Source organism: Hemitrygon akajei, chromosome 16 (assembly GCF_048418815.1).
Source record: "Hemitrygon akajei chromosome 16, sHemAka1.3, whole genome shotgun sequence".
NCBI lineage: Eukaryota > Metazoa > Chordata > Chondrichthyes > Myliobatiformes > Dasyatidae > Hemitrygon > Hemitrygon akajei.
Window position 1 is genome coordinate 61661202 of NC_133139.1, and position 26511 is coordinate 61687712.

At 43.2% G+C, this 26511-nt stretch overlaps 1 protein-coding gene across 6 annotated transcripts in view; it reads left to right on the plus strand.

The window, feature by feature from the left end:
- The window catches only part of LOC140740105 (ELAV-like protein 2), a 213413-nt gene that overhangs the window by 77001 nt on the left and 109901 nt on the right, over window positions 1-26511 (plus strand). For 2 of the 6 annotated variants that reach the window (XM_073069004.1, XM_073069006.1), the window contains exon 1: window positions 4554-4959. The exons of the other annotated variants lie outside the window; for them this stretch is intronic. In XM_073069004.1, the coding sequence (XP_072925105.1) occupies window positions 4951-4959 (9 nt within the window). In that variant the 5' untranslated portion in view covers window positions 4554-4950. Of the gene's footprint in view, window positions 1-4553; window positions 4960-26511 lie in introns of those variants that run through there. 6 annotated transcript variants of the gene reach the window in all.

Genomic DNA, 26511 nt, shown 5'->3' on the forward strand with positions numbered 1-26511 from the left:
GTGCAGTTTTGGGCTCCTTATTTTAGAAAGGATACATTGACATTGGAGAGGCTTCAGAGAAGATTCACCAGAATGATTCCAGGAATGAAAGGGTTACTCTATGAGGAACGTCTGGCAGCTCTTGGGCTATATTCCCTGGAGTTCAGGGGAATGAGGGAGGATCTCATAGAAACATTCCAAATGTTAAAAGGCCTGAAAAGATTAGACATGGCAAAGTTATTTCCCATGGTAGGGGAGTCTAGGACAAGAGGGCACAACTTCAGGATTGAAGGATGTCCTTTTAGAACTGAGATGCACAGAAATTACTTTAGCCAAAGGGTAGTAAATCTGTGGAATTTGTTGTCACAAGCAGCTGTGGAGGCTAAGTCATTGGGTGCATTTAAGACAGAGATAGATAGGTTCTTGATTAGCCAGGGCATCAAAGGGGGAGTGGTGATGACTGGAAGAATTGAATCAGCTCATGAATGAATGGCGGAGCAGACTCGATGGGCCAAATGGCATATTTCTGCTCCTATATCTTATGGTCTTATAGGATATATGAGCATTTGGAAACCCATGGCCTACTTCAGGAGAGCCAGCATGGCTTTGTGCATGGCAGGTCAAGCCTTACCAACTTGACTGACTTTTTTGACAAGGTGATGAGAGAGATTGATGAGAGTAGGGCAGTGAATGTTGTCTACATGGATTTTAGAAAGGCAGTTGACAAAGTCCCTCATGGGAGGCTAACCCAGAAGATTGAGATTCATGGGGTCCATGGCAAATTGGCTGTTTAGATTCAGAACTGGCTTGCTCCTGGAAGATGGGGATAGTGGCAGAAGGGACTCATTTCAGCTGGAGATCTCTAATCACTGGAGTTCCGCAGGGATCTGTGCTGGGACCTCTGCTGATTGTGATGTATATAAATGACCTGGATGAAAATGTAGATGGGTGGGTTAGTAAATTTGCAGATGATACCAAGATTGGTGTAGTTGTGGATAGTGCAGAAGACTGGCAAAGAGTACAGCTCAATACAGATCAGTTCCAGATATTGTCTAAGGAATATCTAAGAGTTTAACCCAGATAAATGTGAGGTGTTGTACCTCAGTAGGCCAAATGCACAGAGACAGTACACTGTTAAGGGAAAGGTCCTTAACAGAGTTACTGAGCAGAGACATCTTGTAATCCAAGCTCATAGCTCCTTGAAAGTGGCTACACAGGTCGACAGAGTGGTTAAGAAGACATATGAAATGCTTGCTTTTACTGGTGAGGCATTGAGTTCAAAAGTCAAAAGCTTATGTTACAATTTATAAAACCCTGATTAGGCCACATCTGGAGTATTGCGTACAGTTCTAGTCACCCCGCTATAGGAAGGATGTTGAGGCTTTGGAGAGGGTGGGGAAGAGGTTCACCAGGATGCTGCCTGCTTTAAGAGAGCTCGTGCTATCACGAGAGGCTGGATAAACTTGGGTTGTTCTCTCTGGAGAGTCGAAGGCTGAGGTGAGATCGGATAGACGTTTACAAGATTATGAGAGGCACAGATATAGTGGACATATATCTGTTTTCCCGGGTTGAAATGTCTAATACCAGAGGGCGTGCTTTGAAGGTGAGAGGGACTAGGCTCAAAGGGGATGTGAGGGTTAAGTTTTTTACTCGGAATGCGCTGCCTGTATGTTGGTAGAGGCAAATACATTAGAGACTTTTAAGAGACATTTAGATAGGCACATGGATGTAAAAAAGATGGAGGGATATAGATATGGTGTAGGTACGAGTGATTAGTGTTTGAGTGTTTTTGATATCCTTTTTAGCTAGTTCAGCATGGCGTCTTGGGCCAAATAGCCTTTTCCCATGTTGCACTATGCTCTATTCTATGAAAAACTATCTGAAGTTTCTAAACTCGACAAGTCTGCAGAGAAACGAAAAAACAGGATTAATATTTCAGGTCAATGACTTGCTGAGTATTTCTATCACTTTCTGACTTTATTTCATATTTTCATACATCTGCAGCCTTTTAGTTTTTAAATCCTGGACTATAATGGAGGGTTGGTAATGTAACCTTAGAAAATTACAGTCTACTTGACAGGATGGATCGACTGTTGAGTCTAGAGTCACATATAAGACCATAAGACATAGGAGCAGAAATAGGCCAATCAGCCTATCAAGTCTGCTTTCTCTGCCATACCATCATGGCTGATTTATTTTCCTGCCTTATCCCTGTGCCTAAAGTCCAGACCAAGTAATAGCGACAGATTCCCTTCCATAAGACCATAAGATATAGGAGCAGAATTAGGCCATCGAGCCCATCGAGTCTGCCCCACCATTCAATCATGGCTGATCCAATTCTTCCAGTCATCCCCACTCCCCTGCCTTCTCCCCATACCCTTTGATGCCCTGACTAATCAAGAACCTATCTATCTCTGCCTTAAATGCACCCAATGATTTGGCCTCCACAGCCGCTCATGGCAACAAATTCCACATATTTATAACCCTCTGACTAAGGTAATTTCTCCCTCAAGGGCATTAATAAATCTGGTGAATCACTTTGGTATAGAGGGTGATAAGCCAAGTCCTGGGCAATAGGATGAATATGAAATGGTACCTAATGGGTTGGCATAGATAAGTTGGGCCGAATGGACTTTTTCCCTGTTGTAGGATTCTGTATAGCTCTTTTCTTTAACAAAAAACAATTATTCACCATCAAAGCACCATATAATAAATCAGGGTTTCATACCTGGGCACAAACATAACCCCCAAATAGGGGCAATCAATCAGCTCAGACAGAGCCCTCGGCTTGCTCCTACCTAGTCTGTGTGACTTTAAACCATTAAGTTATGATAACCTAGTTATGTCATGGGCACTACTGAATTCCAGATTCATTTAATTTCTTGAATTTAAATTCTCCAGCTGGGATTTGAATTCATGCCTCTGGATCAGCTGTCCAGAGCTCCTGATGATAAGTTCAATAAATTAATCATTGTGCCACAGTAATTACCCAATGAAGTGGCCCGCGATGCATGAGTTGACAGCTGATAAAAGATTAACACTGGATGATCCCTGCATCAAACCTCCCGAAAACTAGGCTGTTCCCTTTGTGTTTCTTAACACTTAGCCTTTCCAGAAGTCCAGATGGTATGTCAAACTTACCAAATCTACACATCCTAAGTCCTTGCAAGTGCTCTCCTCCTAAACACAAGATACTCTGCAGATGCTGTAAATCTTGAACACCACATATAAAATGCTGGAGGAACTCAGCCAGTCAGGCAGCATCTACAAAGGGGAATAAACAGTCAACGTGTCAGGATGAACTCCTTCAACAGGACTGTCCAGCATCTCCCTCTGGTGCTCCTTTCTCTTTCCGTTTCTCCCATGGTCCGCTGTCCTCTATCAGATTCCCTCTTCAGTCATTTTCCTCTTCCACCAATCCCTTCCTAGCTTCTCACTTCATTCCCACTCACTTGGTCTCACCTAACACCAGACAGCGTGTAGTCCTTTCCCTCCCCCATCTTCTTATTCTGGCTGCTGCCCCTTTCCTTTCCAGCCCCCAATGAAGGGCCTTGGCCTGAAAGGTCATCCTTCATTCCTCTCCATAGATGCTGCTTGACCCGCTGAGTTGCTGCAGCATTTATGTGAGATGCACTCCTCCTAACTGGGTGCTGCCTTGCTGACTCCTTGCCATCTCCCCTCTAATTATTGATCCATATCACCACATCTCCACTGCTGGGAAAGACCATAAGCCATAGGAGCAGAATTAGACAATTCGGCCCATCGAGTCTTCTCCACAATCTCATTAGGGCTGCTTTATTATCCCTTTCAACCTCATCCTCCTGCCTTCTCTACTGTAACCTTTGACATCCTTACTAGTCAAGAACCTGTCAGCCTCAGCTTTAAATATAGCCAGTGACTTGGCCTCTAGAGCCATCTGTGGCAATGAATTCCACAGATTTACCACCATCGGGCTAAAGAAATTCCTCTTCATCTCTATCTTGTATTCTGAGGCTGTGCTCTCTGGTACTACCCTCCTCCACTGTAGGAAACATTCTCTCCACATTCACTCTTTCTAGGCCTTTTAGGCCTTTCAATATTCGATGTGTTTCAATTAAATCTGCCCCCCTTTCTTCTAAGCTCCAGCGTCTACAGGCCCAGAGCCATCAAACACTTCATTTGTTAACCCATTCATTCCCAGCATCATACATATTCACCTCCTCTGGACTCTCTTCAATGTCAGCACATTCTTTCTTACTTAAGGGAGTAAGCCTTCCTGAGTGGGCTCCCTCTAGAATATCTGTGGCACCCCACTTCCCTCAAGGCTGCTGGCTGGCTCTAGAGGCTCCCTTTCACTCTTGTACATCGAAGCGCAGGAACAAAAAGAAATGCTGCAAACTACCACACACTGCAGGTGTAAGGCAGCGTCTGCCTACTCCATAAATCAGAGGCAGCAAGGGAAGGAAGGAGGGAGGGATAGTGAATGCTTACAGGCAAGTGTCGTCACTGTTTCCTCCGTGAGGCTGCAACCAATCAGACGCTTCGCTTCCCCTAACAGATGGGCACATAAAGAGTGCTGAGCACTCTGCAAAACCATCCTGCATAAAGTCAAGGAAACAAGTGTATCACAGGGACTGTGTGCAAAGACCATCAGTATCCCTGACTAATCCTTTTTTTTATTTTGAGAAACTGCGTGCGTGCGTGTGTGCGTGGAAGTGTGAGTGTAGGAGGGTGTGTGTGTGTGCGTGTGTGTGTGTGTGTGTGTATGTGTGTGTGCATGCGCGAGTGCCCCTGTGTGTGTGTGTTTGCGTTAGTGTGTATGCACGCGTGTGTCGTGTGCACGCGCGCCTGTGTGCAATACTTTATGTGCATCGAAACCAACCCTCGAAGGCAGAAGAGAAAATAAGAATTTGACAACTGTGTCGATATTTTATTTCCAACGAGACACACAGCTGCATCGGACTTAAGACATCGCCTCTCTGCACATTAAGAATGGTCACTGTAGGTATTTGTGGTCTTTTTTTATTCTCATTCCTTGCGGCTTTGACCACTCCTTTATTCTCCCTCCTCTTTTATGTTGCCTTTTGTTCTAGTAGCACTGTTGCTAAGACTTGTGTTAAGCAGGCTTTTGTGCATGTTTCTTATGTAAAATGGCTCCTCTCCTTCGCTCTCTTTCTCTCTCTGAGAGAGCTGGGGTGGGTCTTTATTCTCCAACGACATGGGGCAGACAGAGGGCAGGGAGACTATGGAGACCTTGTTGCCCCCCACACTCTGTCCTCCTCAAATTCACCCACCCCAAGGTGCTCGGTCGAGCCTTACTGAGTCTTCAGCGCAGCCGGTCAACAGAAGCTTTGCGGTGGAGATGGCTCTCCTTGCTGCTCACTGTATCTCGGTGCAAGTTTTGGAACAGGGAGGCAGGCTGAGAAGGGAACCTTCACTGAGCTTGTCACCACCCACCAGGGTACAGCACTCATAGCCAAGTGCCCGTGAAACCATCCTACGGGACCGGCAGAGGGGGGGGGGGGTGAATAAAGGCAGACGGAGGCATCGCCACGCTTGCAAATGTGGCGTGTTCAAACTCATCACACAATTCCAGGGAAGACAAAAGCAGGAGGGAATTTTTATTTTAAGGAAAATGGATTTCTTTGCCATAAGGGTAATGGAATTAAAAGCTACATTTCTGATTCGGCATAGAGCCAGGATAAAGCAATTTCCTTTCTACTGAATTTGTGCTTTGCTTAGCAAGGGACTAATATTGACTGAGGGGGGATTCAGGGGACTCCTCCCTCCTGGTACACCCACCACCTCATACTGCTTATTTATCATCATCCTATTTAGCAAAATGAGAAGGAGGAATGTTGAACACGTGTAATAACCCGGTCAGTTTCCATCGAATGCGACCTGTTTCCTTACCCCCTCCCCACGCCCACCAACCCTCCGAGGACAGAGGATGGCAAAAGCATCTGATTTAGCATTCCAGGTCAGGCGGGGCCGGCTGCATCTTGTCGGGGGAACAGCGGGTTTAAAATGGACAAAAGGAGCAGTTTATCCGCAGAGGTGGCAGTTCCAGTATTGTAATCCAGTAATGGTTTCCTGTAAATCCTTTTGAAATGGACAACATGTTTAGTGCCTCTCAGATATCAGGTCGATTTGTTCCCTGCCTCCGGTACCCGGCTCATTGCATAACAAAGGCCGTAATTTGTTTGCCGACATGTTCCTCCTTTTTCTCTCCAACGCCAGTCCTCCCCACCCGTGTATCGCTCACGTCAGTTCTACACCGCGCGCACCCGCACCCCAGCCCCTCCTCCTTCCTCTGAGGAAACGTGAGCATTGCTGAGGAATTGCTGGAATCCAGGGTTTGTCGGGCTGTCAGGTGGATACGTGCACAGCATTTCACAGAAGCAATGTACGCTTGCCTTGCCAGCACTGGCCGTGGCGAAAGACTGAACAGCAGAACCCAGGGAATGGAGGGCTGAAACCTCTGCCCCGCCTCCAGAAGGCTCTGGATTAATCCGGCCGTACCTCAGGGACAAGTCCAAGCTGTCAATGGGTCAACACTCTAATTGCCCCAGAACCCCCCACAAAACAGATAGTTCTCACTCTTCGCTGACTTATGTGGAGCAAGGATTAGGCCAAAAATGGGGCCGCATCCATGCCAGAACCACCATGGCAGGGCTCCAGGGCTGGAGGGCAGCTGTTAGAATTGCCACTAAGTTCATGGATGACTGGACAAGGGGAGCCAGTCAGCAAATTAACCGCACCCAGCTGCCCCTCCACTTAATCCGAACCTATGACAAAGTGGACACCAGCCCCAACCGCACCGAGCTGCCCCTGCACTTAATCTGAATCCACGATGAGGTGGACTCCAGCCCCAACCGCACCGAGCTGCCCCTGCACTTAATCTGAATCCACGATGAGGTGGACTCCAGCCCCAACCGCACCGAGCTGCCCCTGCACTTAATCTGAATCCACGATGAGGTGGACTCCAGCCCCAACCGCACCGAGCTGCCCCTGCACTTAATCAGAATCCACGATGAGGTGGACACCAGCCCCAACCGCACCGAGCTGCCCCTGCACTTAATCTGAATCCACGATGAGGTGGACTCCAGCCCCAACCGCACCGAGCTGCCCCTGCACTTAATCTGAATCCACGATGAGGTGGACTCCAGCCCCAACCGCACCGAGCTGCCCCTGCACTTAATCTGAATCCACGATGAGGTGGACTCCAGCCCCAACCGCACCGAGCTGCCCCTGCACTTAATCAGAATCCACGATGAGGTGGACACCAGCCCCAACCGCACCGAGCTGCCCCTGCACTTAATCTGAATCCACGATGAGGTGGACTCCAGCCCCAACCGCACCGAGCTGCCCCTGCACTTAATCTGAATCCACGATGAGGTGGACTCCAGCCCCAACCGCACCGAGCTGCCCCTGCACTTAATCTGAATCCACGATGAGGTGGACACCAGCCCCAACCGCACCGAGCTGCCCCTGCACTTAATCTGAATCCACGATGAGGTGGACTCCAGCCCCAACCTGGGCAAGTAGCCTCCAAATGTAAAATAACAGGGGGAACAAACCAGTTGTCCCTCCCTCCCACAGCAGCTGGGCCACAGTCCCTATTATCCAAAAGAAAAATGATTTGTACTTAGTGAAGTACTTAGGGAAGCCAGTCCTGAATAATCTCTCTGGCTGGCTGTTTCTCCTCCAGTACATTTCCAATGAGTTTACACGTTCCCCGCACAGTGGGAGATGCTCAATTTACTTCTTTTCCTTATTACCTTGAAAGCAAAACATCCCAGCATTTAATGTCCTCGATATCAGATTAACCAGGAATTAATATCATTCGGGCTGCTAACAAGAGTCTCCTGAAAAAGCTCTCGAGGTTACACACCCACAGCCAGTGGGTGAGGTTTATGGAGGATGGAGGGGTGGTTCAATCTTCAGGGCTATTGGTGTTGAGCCCTTCACTTTTGTGTGGCTATTTTCTCTTTATTTTTAATTAAAGAAGGGATTTAGTCAAATAAAATTAAGAAGCCCACTTTGATGAATCATGAAGAAAGTGTAGATATGTTTTTCTTCTGAAAAAATAATGCTTTGGTAAAGAATAGGATTGAAATAAGCAGAAGTAATGTATTTTGTTTAAAATTAAGCTTTAGCTTTTTGCTGATACCTGTGTAAAAACCTCCTGTGATTGCGTACTCACTAATGTCTCCATCACCCAGCCCATGCCCACTCCCACACCCAGAACGTCCTTTGTTCTTGTGTCTCTGTGGGTAAAGGCCACAGTGGAGAACAAATTTATGAAACCTCACTGGTGTCAATGATAAACACCAAGGGTACTCTTTGGTCTGTAGGAGCCCCTCATCACTGCAAAATACCCGGAGTGCAGTCGTAACAAAGGCGGCGGTCGATGTTTTGTGTAATCGAGGTGGGTGTTCTTGGGGGCCCTCTGATGTTCTTACTCTACAGAAACAAAAAGTAGCAACCTTATTTCAGTGGACTCAAACCCAGAGAGAGAGACAGACAGGGAGAGAGAAATCGGGAGAGGCAGAGAGAGATGAGTGAAAGAGTCAGAGAAAGACACAGAGACAGAGAGAGAAGGGGAAAGAGAGAGAGATGGGGACAGAGAAAGAGAGACAAATAGAGACAGAAACATACAGATAAAGAGACAGAGAGAGTGAGAGACTACAGCAGATTTTAATCCATAACGCATACAGCAATAACTGCACCTGCTTTACTGTAGGCATTTATTTAAAGAGGGTTTCTTGTGGCTATTTGCCTAATGCTTACTTGTGACAATTACCTCTTCTAAAGACTCATGGAATAAATAATCAGCTATTAGCAGGCTTGGCTGCATTAGCAGACAAAGAGGCAGGAAATAGGCCAAAAGAGATGAGAGAGAAAATGTATAACAAATCTAAATTGATTCCCTATTTATTTAACATTTATTCAAATTAAATCATTCAAGATTTATACATCTCGAGGATGATTTAGTAATGTGCACAGCACATAATCTGTTAAAAGGCACACTTAATGGTGGGGATATCTTTTTAAATGGGACCAGTTTCTTTAATTAACTGAAGCCCCACCCCTCAGACATTCTCTGCCATTGTGGCTAATTGGAATAGTGGAAGAAGGGGCGTATTCTTCTCACAAAGCGAAGTCCTTGTTAAGATGTTCCTTTTGAAAGGGAAAGTTATTGTTTGTCAAATTTAGCAAGACATGTCCCTCGTTTTCTCTAAGGTACTTGGGCTCCTCAATAGCTCCCTGGTACGACACACTTCTGACGAAATGGCTCACTCCGTCTTCCAAGGCACATCAACGGCAGGGAGACAACACCCACTCCTTGGCCACCACCACTCAATCCCACCCCTGTCTCAAAATCCTTGAACCTCACCACAACGTATCCTTCTTTTCCTGGCTCCCAACCCTCCTCCAGCTCTGCACCCTCTCAGGTCTCTCTGCCCTACTGATTTTAACCTGGATCGTGCTTGGAAGTAATCACACCATCATCAGTGAATTGACCATAATACATATGAGTAGAATTAGGTCTTTTGGCCCATTGAGTCTGCTCTGCCATTCCATCATGGCCTATTTATTATCCCTGTCAACCCCATCCTCCTGCCTTCTCCCTGAAATTTTTGACACCCTTACTAATCAAGAACCTATAACCCCTGCTTCAAATATACCCCATAACTTACCCAATAACTCTCTGGCAATGAATTCCACAAATTCACCACCCTCCGCCTAAAGAAGCTACTCCTCATTTCCGTTCTAATGGGGTGCCCTTCTATTCTGAGGCTACGCCCTCTGTCCTAGACTCCTCCATTACTGGAAACATCCTCTCTACATCCACTCTATCTAGGCCTTTCAGTATTCAATGGGTTCTAACGAGACCCCACCTCATTCTTCTAAATTCCAATGAGTAGATGCCCAGAGCCATCAAACGTTCCTCTTACATTAATTCTTTCATTCCAGGTATCATTCTCATAAAGCTCCTCTACATCCTCTCCAATGCCAGCACATCCTTTCTTAAATATGGGGCCCAAAACTGCTTACATGACCCGGAATCTCTGGAAGTTCCACCCTCCCCCCACTTCCCCATATACTTCTCACCCTCAACCTCCCTCTGCAACATACCATTCTCCTTTCCTAACACCTTGGTGTTTCAACACATTGGTTCTCGATTATATCAGTAGGAAATTGGTTTGGAAAATTTTAATTCCCTCGTGAAGGCAAGTTGTTGGCAGCCAGCAGCGCATTCTGGCCATTCTAAAAAACACTGAAAACATATGCATCTATCTTTGTGGGATCGGTAGAGAGATTCACTCCCTTTGCAGTCTTTGCCAAGGGGGATAGTGAGAACATTCTTTCCAAGACACTGTAATGTATATTAATAATCACTTCCTTATGAATTTTAAACCAGTGTAATATAATCTGTAATTACTAATCTTCCATTACAGTCACAATAGGCTGTGATCATTATCACATTTTTCCATACCATCAGTACATGAGCTGTGTTATCCCAGTCGAGCCTTCGAAATATATTCAGTGGCCACTTTATTAGGTACACCTGTGCACCTGCTCATTAATGCAAATATCTAATCAGCCAATTACGTAGTAGCAGCTCAATGCATAAAAACATGCAGACATGGTCAAGCGGTACGGATGTTGTTCTGACCAAACACCAGAATGGGAAAGAAATGTAATATAAGTGACTTGACTGTGGAATGATTGTTGGTGCTAGAAGGAGTGGTTTAAGTAGTTCAGAAACTGCTGCTCTTTTGGGATGTTCATACATAACAATCTCTGGAGTTTACAGAGAATGGTGCGAGAAACAAAGAAATTCAGTTCTGTGGGTGAAGATGCCTTGTTAATGAGAGAGGTCAGATGAAAATGGTTCAGGTTGACAGGAAGATGACCGTAACTGAAATAACCATGTGTTACAACAGTGGTGTGCAGAAGAGCATCTCTGAATGCACATGTCTAACCTTGAAGTGGATGGGTTAGCCAGCAGACCACACAGGGTTCCAGTTTGGAGCAGGATTCTACTGAAGGTGTTTGGTACTTCAGTTAGTTCAGTCATAACAATATCCGTTGGTGCAGTATTTTGGGAATGGTTTTTATCTATATTAAATATATTGCTGGTCACCTTTTAATTCCCAGTCACTGGTCATATTAGCTTTGTCTATTCATGTTCAAATTTTTGGATTTGTTTTAATTTTTGCTTCAATTCAAGTTTGCTTTTAATAGTCCCTATCAAAACTGAATTATTTTTAGGGATGCATCAACTTCCTGTCTCCCTCCAAAGCACCACATCCGACACTCAAGTGAGATTGGTTAGCAGCATTTACGTGCATTGTGAGAGCCCTATGTGGCATTCTCAAAGAAAGATGAATAAAAATTGTAGATTCTACAAGGCTGGGATTTATTTCCACCATCATATTTTATCACTGAAAAAAAATCTCTGAAAGTAGTCCTTTGGACATGGGGAGGGGTGATAGGGGGTAAGGGAAAGGTTGCCAATTAAAACCAAAAATTCAAGCCTCACTCTCCTCATTCTTGGGATACAGCCCTGTTGTAGTCTTTCCACTCAGGGGGAATAAAGGGGTTGATTTTTTTTTAAATCGTAACCTAGCTTTCTTGGGAGAAAAGCTCCACCCTGAGTCTGTTAATGAGAAATATCCACATGGCAATTAAGCTGTCTCCTTTCTCCAAATGGATCCTATTAATGGGGGAGGGGGAAAGAGTTCACATTAATCACGACAGAGAACGAATGAACAGCCAGCTCGCTCAGAAACAGGCACTTGCAACATCATTGACTGCTATTCGACTGCTCAAAATGGTGGCAGAATTTCTGAGGCATATGTTTCCAAACATCTGGTAAAATCAACCAGTAGGCAAGGCACAAATGTTTCATTGATAATTTGATCGGGGTGAGAGTATTTGTCAGACTGTTACAGATACCTCCCTCTGAATAAAAGAAAATGGAGTCTTTAACAACCGAGTGAATTTCAAAATTCAAGATTGTTTATTGCCATTCTTCAGCAGGGAGTGTAAAGGAGGATGAAATAACTGTTACTCCACATCCAATGCAGCATTAAAAAAAGCACAATAAATATAAATATCAAAGCCGCAGTCCTATAAAACACAATGTACAAGTAGCTGTTGAGTGCAGCTGTACAGTGTGTATGTATATATATATATATATATATTATATATGATCAGTTTATATACCCAATTAAAATATTACAGAATTTAATACTTTTATGTGACAGTGAAATTTGTTATTTTGTGGCAGCAGTACAGTGCAAAGATATAAAATTACTATAAATTACAAAATCAATAGTGCAGATAAAAATGAATAATGAGGTACAGGGTAGATACGAGGGAATATTTTGATTGGATTTAATCTTGTATATTTGCATGCAAAAATTCAAGATATAAGCATCTCCTAAAAAGTCCGCCTTTTATTAGCTGGCTGTGACTAATGGGGATTGTTTGAGCTCTGGTGTACGAAGAGATGAGTGATAATAGAATCCATCGGTGTCTGGTATTGGACAACGGCTCAGGGCAGTGCACAACTCAAAGCTTCATTGTTAAACTACAGAAACCTCTGACTCATTGTGCATGTTTTATTTCATTTTATTCCTCCCCAACGGGAAAAAAATAAATAAAACTCAACAATGAAAGGACCCTTTCTGATTTGGAAAGCACGAGGTGTCGCCTGTTTTATTTCAAAGACTGTACCGTCTGCCCTTTGTTAAGGAAAAAAGATGCATGTAGGAATTGATTTTGTTTTTAATATTGTCCAGATTTTCCCCAGTTCTGGTCAGGATATCACACAGGGTGAGAGGACTGCCGAAATATCATCTGTCCCCTTCCCCTGTGTCACTTCAGGAAGAGGTGGGATTGAAAGCAACATTTCAGAAAGCTTTCCTCACTTGCTCAATATGTAAAAAAGATCCCAACCCTGAGTTGCTTAAAAAATAAAAGCCCTCTAAATCCATCACAGGCACAAGCCTCCCCACCACTGGAGACATCTTCAGAAGGTGGTGCACCCATAAGACAACATACATCATTAAGGGCCTCAGCATCCGGTGCATGCCCTCTTCTCATTACTATCATTAGGAATGAAGTACAGGAACCTGAAGATTCACACTCAACATTTTAGGAATAGTTTCTGACTGCATTTGCCTCCCCACCTTTGGAGACTTCTTCAAAAGGTGGTACCTCAGGAAGGTGATGTGCCCTCTTCTCATTACTAATTGGGAACAAGTACAAGAGCCTGAAGATGTGCACTCAACATTTTAGGAATTGTTTCTGACTCTCCACTGTCATATTTCTGAATGGCCCATGAACCTGTGGACACAATCACACAATTCCACTTTGCACTGTTTATTTATTTTATTGTAATTTATGCCTGTACTGCCACAAAACAAAAAAACTGCATGGCACAAGAGATTCTACAGATGTTGGAAATGCAGTGGAACACCAACAAAATACTAGAGGAACTCAGCAGGTCAGGCAGCATCAATGGAGAAGAATAAAGATGCGCTGATTTGGGCCGAGACCAAACAGGACAAATTTCACATGTGAGGGGTGATTGATAAGTTTGTGGCCTAAGGTAGAAGGAGTCAATTTCAGAAAACCTAGCACATTTATTTTTCCTACATTTACACACTTAGTCCAGCGGTCGTGGAGCATACAGATCCTTTCTTTGTAGAAGTTGGCGTCTTGGACCTCCAGAAGTGGTCCACAGCATGGGGTGGTTGATAAGTTCGTGGCCTGAGGTAGGAGATGAGTTAATAACTTCAAACTTTCTGCATTTTCACTCAAAGAGTTGAACTGCACATGCATGTAATGAGAGCTGTATAACTCATCTCCTTCTACCGTGGGCCACGAACTTATCAATCACCACTGCTGTGGACCACCTGGAGGTCCAAGATGCTCTCATTACATGCATGTGCAGTTTAACTCTTTGAGTGATAATGCAGAAAGTTCAAAGTTAATAACTTATCTCCTTCTACCCTAAGCCACAAACTTATCAATCACCCCTCGTATGTCAAAGTTCAAAACTTAAAGTAAATTTATTAACGAAGTACATATTTGTCACCAGATACAAACTTGGGATTCGTTTTCTTGCAGACATACTCAGTAAATCCAAGAAACATAATAGAATCAGTGGAAGACCAAACCCAACATGATGGTCAAACAAACAATGTGCACAAAACAACAAATTATGAAAATATGAAACAATAATAATAATAAATAAATAAGCAATAAATATTGAGATAATGAAATACAAATCCCTTGAAAGTGAGTCAATAGGGTGTGCAACAATTCAGTGGTGGGGCGAGTTGAGTGAAGTTATCCTCTCTGGTTCAGGAGCCTGATGGTTGAGGGGTAATAACTGTTCCTGGACCTGGTGGTGTGAGTGCTGAGGCTCCTCTACCTTGTTCCTGATGGCAGCGTCAATAAGAGAGTATGTCCTGGGTGGTGGAGACCTTGATGATAGTCATTGGTGGTGGAGACCTTGAGTGCTTTCCTGTGACAGCACTCCATGTAGATATGCTCAAGAAGCAGGGCTCTACCTGTGATGGACTGTGCCACATTCACTATTTTTGTTTGATTTTCCATTGAAGGGTATTTGGTGTCTCCATACTAGGCTTTGATGCAGCCAGTCAATATACGCTCTACCATACATCTGCAGAAGTTTGTCAATGTTTTAGATGTCATCTGAATCTTCTAAGGAAGTAGAGTAAGGGCGTATTCAGTGACTATAAACATGATACTGAAATTCCAGTTCGGGCATTTCCATGTTGGACATGGTTGATCAAATTAGCTGCCTGGGGGAAGAAGTGTTACGATGGCGTGAAGCATTTGTTTTAATACTCCTATAACATGTTCTAGAAAGGAGTTTTTGGAAAAGGCAATTTGCAGATTTGGTAGTGTCCACAATGATTTTTCCTGCCCACTTCTTTCTCCTGGGCATACAAGTTCTGCAATAACGGTAGACTGTAGCCAATGACCTTTTCAGCTGACCTGACAGTTCACTGCAGTTTTCACTTGTTGTGAGAAGACGCTCCACTGAACCAAACCAGACAACAATGGCTGATAATAATGGGTGTGCTGCTAGAAGTGAGGTTTGTTCCAGGGATGTAGTGAATGCAGAGTACACCATTAGGTGTGATGAGGGTAGAGAGGCCTAGCTCAGTGCCCTGGTCCTGTTGTGGGGCATGGGAGAAGTATTTTAATACACATCAGAGGCTGTCTCACTTTGATCTGTTGCAAGATGAAGTGGAAGAAGAAATGTGGAATAAGACATATTAAACACAAGAGATTCTGTAGATGTTAGAAATCCATAACAACAGACAAAAAGTGCTGGAGGAACTCAGCCAGTCAGGCAGCATCTATGGAGAGGAATAAAGAGTTGAGGTTTCGGGCTGAGACACTTCATCAGGATGAAGGCATTTTAAAGGCAAAGGTACAAACACGGGTGGAAATTTAAAGAGATAAAAGAGATAAAAACATAACCAGTGTTGTGCCAACATACGTTTCCCAGAGAATTTCCCCCTTGCCTGCTTCCACTTTCCGCTTCTGGTTTGGCCGACTATGCCCACACCACCTCATCCCCAGAGACACCCCAACCCTGCATCTAATCTAATAAACCAGTCTAGTTAACACCCAACACCCCTCTCCCCGTCACTGCACTGCACTGTAAACACTTCAAACCACCTTTCATAATGCTGCTTACATTGTAAACACGCACTGTGATTTATGCACATTTTATTCCATATCCATACTTTAAACTCCAAATTTATTATTTATATAATTTTTTATTCTTTATAAATGTCATACCCTGACCAATAGATCACATCAAATTTCCAATACATGTACAGTAGATGTCTATGGTGAATAAAGTTAATCCTCGAACCTTAATCTAAGCTTTCACTGTCCTCTCAAGGTGGATATAGAAGACCCCAGTGCACTGTTACCCTGCTTCGCAGTGGCCTTTCATTCCATGCTACAAAGATATACTGACTCAGCCTTCTCCCTTGTTAGTGCTCCCTGTGTTTGAGTTTAGTCTTAACACTTCTTACATCACAGCAGTGAAAGGCTTCTTCTTCAGATTTATTTATCACATGTACATTGCAACATACAGTGAAATGTGTAATTTGCATTCACAACCAACACAATTTAGGGATGTGGTGGTGAAGGCATGAGAGTGAGTTAGAGAGGGATAATAAATCAGCCACGATTGAATGGTGGAGCAGACTCGGGCCAAATAGCCTAATTCTGCTCCAATATACTTATGTAATGGGGAAAGCCCACCAGTGTTGCCACACTTGGTTTAGTAACACACACAATGCTGGAAGAACTCAGCAGGTCAGGCAGCATCCATGGAGAGGAATAAACAGTTGACGTTTTGGGCCAAGACCTTTCATCAGGACACAAGAAGGCATACTTGGCTTCTTGGCTTTTCCCTACATTCCAATAAAATGATGGATGGAAGCCGACATTCCAGCTCACTAAGGACTGGCTATATGGTGCCAGGGGTTGGAGATGACCACTGTGGTCAGGGAAGATCAGAGGACATGACCTCAGTGTAATCTCCATTAGTGTGCCAGTAAGTGTGGAAAGCTGTAAAGGGGTAATGTCCAAATTGGCGTTACTCTAAGTGTGTTGGTGGAAAAAAGTCACACAGCAAGAAGCCAATATTGTTATTGCAAGCTAGGAAGTCAGAAAGTCCATCCAGTCTTTACTGGCTCTTAGATGGGCATTTAAGAGACTCTTAGATAGACAAATGCATGAATGAAAAACTGAGGGCTATGTGGGAAGGAAGGGTTAGATTGATCTTTGAGTAGGTTAAAAAATCAGCACAACAACTTGAGTCTTGATGTGGACTAGACCAAAAAGATGACTGTGGACCCTAGGAAGATGCAAACTGACAACTCCTCACTGCACGTACATGGCTCTTCCGTGGACAGATTTAAGAGCACCAAGTTTCAGGGAGTACGCATAACAGACGATTTCACCTGGTCCCACAAAACCCCCACTTTGATCAAGAAAGCACAATAGTATATCTACTTCCTGAGGAGACTGAGCCATCATTTTAAACTATTTTTTTACAGGAACACCATCAAGAGTGTCCTGACTGGCTCCATCACTGTCTGGTACAGGGATTGCAGGGCATCTGACTGCAAGTCCCTACAAAGGATTGTGAGGACTGCTGTGAGGATCATTAAGGCTTTCTTCCACCTATTAGAGATATTTTTCAGGAGCACAGGGCCCTTAGCATTGTCAATAATACCTCCCATCTGTCCAACAATCTCTTTGACCCCATCTGTCCACCATCAGGCAGGAGGTACAGTAGTAATAGGACCTGAACTGTTAGGATGGGAAACAGCTTCTTCTCCTAGGCCGTAAGACTACTGAACTCCTTGCCATCACATACGAAGACCCAGTAGCATTATACTGTTTACTTTTTAACTTGTATCATATATGCACTTGTTATTTGTTAATTTACTTGTGATAATATTACTTTATGGGTGATGTGTGTGAGTTATATGTACTGTGTGGTGCACCTTGTTCTGGAGGACCATTGTTTTATTCGGTGATATACATCTGTATTGCTGAATGAAGATAAACTGAAGCTGAACTTGAATTTGAACATCGTGGGCTGAAAGGCCTGTGCTCTGCTGTAAAGTTCTATGTATTAGAGGAACAACTTCATCAGTCCCACTTCCCTTTTGATTCCATAACTTGCACCCCTGTGAGGAGGTGGGTTCCAGATCATCACAACTCTAAAAGAAAAAGTTTTTCCACATACCACATCCTGCCCCATCTTCTGCCAAGAACATTAACTCTCTGCCTCATCACCCCCATGAGCATAAGCTATTTACCAATGGGAATAGCTTGTCATCATGTGCCTCTCTATGCCACTCCTAATCTTGTATGTGTCCATTTCATTCTTTATGCGCCTAAGTCATATCCTTACCTAATTGCCAATGTCCTCTGGATTACTCATAAAATGTCAACACCAAAGAAATTGTAATTCAAACCCGCATTTTGTTTGAACAAGCGAGAGATCCTTACAACCTTACATGGCATTTCATTCAGAATTAAAAACTCAGTTGTTAACTAAAATCCTTTTGCCTTCCAAGACTGAAACTACAGCCAAGTGGAATTCACTTAAGAAGTTGTTTACACCTGACAGTTTGTGGCGTCAGAAAGTGGATAAATCTGAACTATATTCAGGCCCATAGTCTTGGGCATTTTCAAAATGAGGGGGATTCTTACTGAAAAGTGTAGGATTCTGAGAGAAATTGACAGGCTAGAGCCTACAGAAAGTGATGGACAGGGCTATGCCCATCACAGAAAAAAGCCCCTCCATCATTGAGCACATCTCAAAGGAGTGCTGCCACAATAAAGCAGCATCCATTATCAAGGGGCACCACCATCCAGTCCATGCTCTCCTCTCACTGCTGCCATCGGGTAGGAGGTTTAGGAGCATTAGAGCCCATACCAGCAGGTTCAGGAACAGTTATTACCCGACAACCATCGGGCTCTTGAATCAGCATGGATAACTTCAATTATCTCCACTCTGAACTGATTCCACAACGATTCTGCAGCTCACATTCTCAATGCTATTTATTTTTATTTGCACAGATAGTCTTCTTTTGCACAGCAGTTGTTTGTCAGTCTTTGTGTAGCTTTTCATTGATTCTATTGTATTTTTGTCTACTGTGAATGCCTTCAAGAAATGAATCTCAGGATAGTATATGGTGTCAAATGTATCCTTTGATAATAAATATACTTTGAATTTTGAAATAGCTCTCTCATTAGAGAAATCTACAATTAGACATAGAATAAGCGATTGCCTGTTTAAAATGGAAATTAGGAGAAGGTGCTTAATCAATGGAATTCATTATCTCAAAGAAGTGTTAAGATGAAACCACAAAACATATTCAGGAGTGAGATAGATTTTAGTCTACAAGGACATGTTTGGTTTATGAAAAGGCTGCTATTTTGTTTAACGTAGGAGACCAAAGGTGATTTCATAGCATAGATAGACTGAATGTGTCAAATCATGAGGACTATAGATAGAGTGAATGTGTCAAATCATGAGGACTATAGATAGAGTGAATGAACACAGTCTCTCTTGCAGGGATATGGGCAAGAAACTAGAGGTCATGGGCTAAAAGTGAGAAGTACAGGTTTAAAATGGATTTGAGGGGCAACCTCTTCCCACAGGAGGTGGTCATATAGGGAACAAGTGGTTGGGAAGGTACATTAACATTACTTAAAAGATGAACAATCTGCAGGAGGGACTCTGCAGGTTGAGCAGCATCTGTGGGGGTGGGGGGAAGAAAACAATTGTATTTCAAGGTTAGTTCCTGATACAGGGATTGAACGTGAAACATCAACAACTCCTTTCTCCCCTCAGCAGATGCTGCTCGATCCACTGGGTCCCTGCAACAGTTGCTCTAGATTCCAGCATCTACTGTCTCTTGTGCCAACATTTAAAAGGCACTTGGATTAATGTGTGGATAACAGGATTATGTGGAGAGGAAGGGTAGAGGGATGAGGGCCAAACATGGGCAACTGGGACTAGCTTGATAGGCTGCATGGTTGCCATGGACTAGTTGGGCCAAAGAGCCTGTTTCCATGCTGTCTAACTCGATGACTCTCACTATACACTCAGTAGCCACTGTTATCAGTTACTTCCTGTACCTAATAAAGTGGCCACTTAGTGTATTCCTGTGGTCTTCAGCTGCAGTAGCCAATCCAATCGAAGTTCAATGTGTTGTGCATTCAGAGATACTTTTCCACACACCACTGTTGTAATGCATGGTTAGTTGAGTGACTGTCACCTTCCTGTCAGCTTGTACCAGTCTGGCCATTCTTCTCTGACCGTTCTCATTAACAAGGCTTTTTCACCCACAGAACTGCCATTCACTGGATGTTTTTTTTTTGTTTTTCACACCATTCTCTGTAAACACTAAAGACTGTTGTGTGTGCAAATCCCAGGAGATCAGCAGTTTCTGAGATACTCCAACCAACAATCATTCCATGGTCAAAATCACTTAGATCAGATTTCTTCCCCATTCTGATGTTTGGTCTCAACAACAACTGAACCTCTTGACCACATCTACAAGCTTTTCTGCATTGAGCTGCTGCCATATGATTGGCTGATTAGATATTCACACTGAGTAGATGTACAGGTGTACCTAATAAAGTGGCCATTGAGTGTAAATCTGAATCTGATAAGTATGTGGAACGGAGAGGTCTAGAGAAATATGGTGGCCACCATGGTTGGCATGGACCAGTTGGGCCAAAGAACCTTTTTCCATGGTGTATGACTCTAAGATACTAAGGAGTTGAAGGTTATGGGGAGCAAAGCATGAAAATCGTGCTGAAGCCAGAATTACACCATCTGCAATCTTACTGGATGGCAGAACAGGCTTGAGGATCAGAATCTACTCCTAACTCTGATGTTCGTTTTCCTCAGTTTCGACTCCGTCATTTTGTTGTCTGATTACCATGCCAGTAACACACGTGATTTTTACCATTGTCTGTATCCGCTCCCCATACGTGTACATCTTCTGACGCTAACGTCAGATGAAGTACCTGTTGACTCACTCAGGCTACTTTTAAATGAAAATGACGACGACATAGATTTGCTTTGTGGCTGTCAGTTCCAAGCAAGTATTTAAGAAAATGTAATTTTTGTGAAATTTGGGTCTTCTCCTTTTCAAGCTGGTAGATACACCACATTCAGATGCAATTCTTAACTGATTATTACAACTCAGGACGTTTCAGAGTTCAGTTCCGGCACTGTTCTGTGAGTAGACTGTATGCCCCCACCACCCCCCCCCCCCCCCCGCCGGGGTTTTCCCCAGATGCTCTGGATTCCTCCCACAGTCCAAAGATGTACTGGACAGATTACTTGGTCATTGTAAATTGTCCCTGATTTGATTAGGGTCAATTGAGTTTGTCAGGGATTGTTGGGACGGCATGGCCGACTCTGTGCTGTATCACTAAATAAAAATAAAAATAAAGTAAAATAAAACAGACAACACAAGAGATTCTGCAGATGCTTGAAATCCAGAGCAGCACACACAGGATGCTGGAGGAACTCAGCAGGCCAGGCAGCATCTATAGAGAGGAATAAACAGTCGACATTTCAGGCTGAGGCCCTTCATCAGGACCGGGAAGTAAGGAGGGGAAGAAGCCAGAATAAGATGAGGGGAGGGGTAGGAGTACAAGCTGGAAAGTGATAGGTGACACCAGGTGAGGGGAATGTGTAAGGCAGAGAACGATAAAAATACTCAGTAAGTGATGAAAAGTCTTTGCCCAGAAACTTGTCTACACTGACACTCTCTACACAGATCCTGCCTGGCCTGCTGAGTAGTTCCAGCACTTTCTTCTTCCTGTCCCTGGTTGTTTTTCACTAGATATTCAATATAACATTTGAGGGGAAGTGGATGTTACTTCTAAACTTTTCTTCCTTGAATCTTGAGAAAGCAGAGACTGACTGCACTTTATCGTGTACTTGGGTGTCTTTAGTTAAGGGTCAGAGAATTGTCGAAAACTTGCAAGACAAGAGTCCAATTGGCCCATTGTGTCTGTGCCAGTAAATGAAGGACTTCCCAGGTCATATTCGAAGCCCTGGAGGTTACAACACTCTGAGTAACCACTTGAGTGTTCCTTGAATGCAATGAGGTGTTTGTTCCCCATCCCCCTATTAGACAGTATGATGCAGATGTATTTTTTCCCATGTTGCTCCTCTCAGCCTTCCAACAGTTACTCTGCCTCATTGTTGAGAGAAGACATAAGAAACTGCAGATGCTGAAACAATCTGCTGGTGGAACTCAGTGCATTGGGCAGCATCTGTGGAAGGAAAAGAAATTTTCACAATTTTGGTTTGGGTCCTGATGCAGGGTTTTGACCCAAAACATCAACAGTTTCTCTCCCCCCACAGATGCTGTTCGACCCACTGAGATCCTCCAACTGATTGTGTGTTACTTTCCTAAAGATTCAAGATTGACTTTACTTCTCACATGTACTTTGAAACATTCAAACATACAGTGAAATGCATTGTTTGTGTCAAAGACCAACACAGTCCAAGGGTATGCTTGGAGCATCTCGCAAGTGTCACCATACCTCCAGCACCAATGCCCACAACTTTTTAACCCATAAGTAGGAGGAAGTTAGAGCACCGGGAGGAAACCAATAGGGCATTTGGAAAACAAACTCCTTACAGACAGTGGCAGGAATTGAACTGCTATTGCTGGAGCTGTAAAACATTACACTATCGTGATGCCCATTGTCTTAACATCTGTCTGAACAGACTGATCAACAACAGAAAAAGTTGATACGTCTGTTCAGACAGACATAAGACAATAGGCAGAACAGTAGCATATTATAGGTCTGCTTTATTTTATCAAGACCCATTTAATATTATTCACCCTGGTTCAGTTACTCTTTGGCTTCCTCCGTTCCAAAGAAAACATCCACACTTTCCACCCATCCCCTACTCTTGCATGTATATTTCAACTCCACAGTATGAATACAGTTTTATATCTCAGAGCACACAGCAAAGCCCTGCAGAAGGTGCAGGGAGGAGGCCCTAGAATGCAGCCAGCAATTAGGATTGTCAAATATGTTGACATGTTCTAAGTTCAAAGTTTAAAGTGAATTTATTATCAACGTATGTATCATGTCACCATATACTACCCAGAGATTCATTTGCTTGCAGGCATTCACAGCGAATATAATAGAATCAATGAAAAACTACGCACAAAGATTGACAAGGAACCAATGTGCAATAGATCAACTGTGCTAAACAAAAGAACAAATAATAACATCAAAAAAAATGTAAATAAGTAATACTGAGTTGTAGAGTCCTTGAAAGTGAGTCTGTGGGTTGTGCAGTCAGTTTAGCATTGAGGTGAGTGGAGTTATCCACACTGGTTCAGGAGCCCGATGGTTGAAGAGTAATAATTGTTCCTGAACTTGGTGGTGTGGGACCTAATTTTCCTGTATCTCCTTCCCAATGGTAGCAGTGAAAAGAGAGCATGACCTGGATGGTGGGAGTCCTCGATGACGGATGTTGCTTTCCTGTGGAAGCTCTTCTTACAGATGTATTCAATGGTAGGGAGGGCTTTTCCTGTGATGAGCTGTATCCACAACTTTCTGTAGACTTTTCCATTCTCTGGCACTGGTGTTTCCACACCAGGGTCTGAAATAACCAGTCAGGATACTCTCCACTGTGCATCTACTGAAATTTGTCAAAATTTTAGATAACGCTGCTGTGCCTCTCCACTCTGATCTGGCTCATGGACTCGTTGTTTGGCATAATGCCTAACCAGGTTAAGGGGAGGCTTTACAAATAAGGATTTTATACAGACAGGCAGAAGGGGGAAATAATGACGACTGGACACGCAACTGGCTGTAGATGCTGGAGCAAAAAATGAGATACTAAGGAACTCAGTGGTCAGTGGTCAGGCAGAATCTGTGGAGGGAAATGTTTCTGGTCGAGACCCTTTATCTGTACTGATCCTTCACCAGTCCTGATGAAACGTGTCAACCCAAAACGTTGACTGTCCATTTCCTTTCATAGTTATTAAGTGAAAATGAAATCAATGAAGTTGCAGATGCTAGGAATCTGAAATAAAAACAAAATACTGGGAAGACACAACAGGTCAGGCAGTGTCTGTGGAGAGTGAAACAGAGTCAATGTTTCAAGTTGAAACAGTTCTGATGTAAGCACATATACCTGAAACGTTAGCTCTATTTCTCTCTCCATAGATGCTGCCCCGCTGGCTGAGAGTTTCCAGGATTTTCTGCTTTTATGTTTATTTCCAAACATTACTTTCTGCAGTGTAAAGGCAGATGCAACAGGAACCTAAAGATGTCACATAAAGTTGATTGCCATATGCACAAGTACAGTGAGGTACAGGTGCAATGAGAAACTTGCTTGCAGCAGCATCCCAAGCACATAGGTAGAGGCCAACACAGGACATAAACACAAATTACACAAGACAATGATGAAGAAAAGACATAGTAAGACATTTGTGCAAAAAAAATACCGTACAATCAGAGAAAAATTCATGGTAGTGGAAGAGGTGGTCCACAGTGTTCTGTTGCTGAGGTAGGGTTACGGTTGTACAGGTTCTGTGCAAGGAATCTGATCGATATAGGAAAGTGGCTATTCCTAAACTTGGTAGCAGAAAGAAGGCAGCATGATTCAGATGGTGGGAATCCTTAATTAATGAGAGATGCCACGTTCTTAAGGAAGTGCCACTTACAGATTTGCATTGGTACTGGTTTATTTACATGTACAGTACCAAAATACAGTGAAAAGCTTGTCTTGCATATTGTTTATACAGATCAAATCATTGAACTGTATTGAACTGGAAGTGAAACAATACAATGCAAAACAAAATGTGAAAGCTTCCAAAAAGCAGGTAAATTATAAAGTGCAAGATCATAACAAAGTAGATTTGAATTGGTTGCACAATTTACAGAGGGATATCTGCAGGGGTGTTTGCAGAGAGCAGCGACAGTCTTATTGGAAAGCTCTATCAAAGAGCTGGCATGGACACAATGGACCAAATGGCATTCAGCAGTGCACAAATTATGTGGTTCAAGAAGGTAACTCACTAGTATCTTCAGAAGGCGAATTTAGAGGGAAAATAAATGCCATTCTTTTCAGCATTCTGAATGAACATAACCCAAAAGAATAGTAGTGTGGGTATAAACAGCACAACATTTGTAGGATCAGATATGTCAATCGTTGGTCTGGCTTAACAAAGTCATCAGAATCAGAATCAAATTTATTATCATTGACAAATGTCCTAAAGTTACTTGATTTGCAACAGTAGAACAGTGCAAAGGCATTACCAAATCACCATAAATTACAATAAGTACTATAAAGAAATGTCGTGCAAAGGAGCGCAAAAAATTAGGTAGTTTTCATGGTTTCATGGTCTGTCATAAATCTGATGGCGGAAGGGAAGACGCTGTTCCTAGACTGCTGAGTATGTACCTTCAGGCTCCTGTACCTCCTCCCTGATGGTAGTAATGAGAAGAGTGTGGTGATGGATGCCATCTTCTAGAACCTTGATGGAGCTGGCTGCATTTGCAACCCTCTGCACCCTTTTCCGATTCTGTGCATCAGCACCTCCATACTAGAATGGTGATGCATCCAGTCAGAATGCTCTCTGCAGTACAGAAATTTGCTAGTTTTCAGTAATACACCAAATCTCCTCAAACTCCTAATGAATCATAGCTGCTAATATGCCCTCATAATTGCATGAATACAGTACAATACTATGCAAAAATCTTGGGCATCCCAGATTTATTATATGATTTCAGGTGGTATGTCCTCCACAGAGCCCAGATCACAACATTATTGAGGTTGTCTGAGATTACCTGGAGAGACAGAAGCAAGAAAGAAAGCCAAAGTCTGTAGAACTGTGACAAGTCCTCCATACTTAGAACCTACCAGCTGAAAACTGCACAACAGTGTACCTTAAGAGAATTGATGCATTTCTAAAGGCAAAAGGAGGTCAAATCAAATACTGATTTTAGTTTTTAGTTTACAGCTCTGTATAGTGTTTTTTGATATTTAGAAACTTTTCATTATTTTTGAAAGCATCTTTGCTTTACAGAATTATTTTACATTTGCCTAAGACTTTTTCACAGTACTAATGTATATTACGTTCAAGATAAATTTTAGAGATGTTGACACCTGATTGTTAGCCAGTCTATCTCAGCCATAAACACTTCCTCAGCACTATCTGAGATTCTGCCGATTTGGTGAATTGGCAGGTTCTGGTGTCCAAAATCCAGGCATCTAGTCTCACCTTGGTAGGGAAAGACCTGAAATTACCAGATAGATGCTGGAGCTATTCGCAACATCAGGAACGTTCAAAACCAGAGCAGAATCTTGCATGGTGTTCATTGCTGAGTGCAGGAGTTCTGAAGGAGAGGGACTGGTGGATCCATATGATGTACTACTAGTAGTGTGATCACTCAAGTTGAGTATGATGTTGTCTTAAGGCACTGTCTATAGGTGGGTTCTCAGGTGACTGTAGAGGCCAATCCAGCATCCACAAGGCCTATGTATACTACAATCTATGGTGCCACATTTAAAATCTTGTCTCTAAAATTAGGTTGGGTTTTATGTAAAACTAATCCCGAGACCATGCTAATCCTGAATTGGGCCATTCAGTTTATCAACTCTGCTCCATCATTCAATCATGGTTGATTTTTTCTCAAACCCATTCACCCTGTAACCCTTCACCCACTTACCAATCAGGAACCTATCAATCTTTGCTTTTAATACACACATTGACTTGGCCTCCACAGGCATCTATGGAAACAAATTCCACAGATTTACCACCCTCTACCAATTGAAAATTGCTCACTCCGCTAACCCAGGTCATGTTCTTCTTCTTCAGCCCAACACCCCTTCCCTGGGGCACAGGCCACGGACAGCAGCTTCTCTGGGGCACAGGCCACGGAACAGCAGCTTCT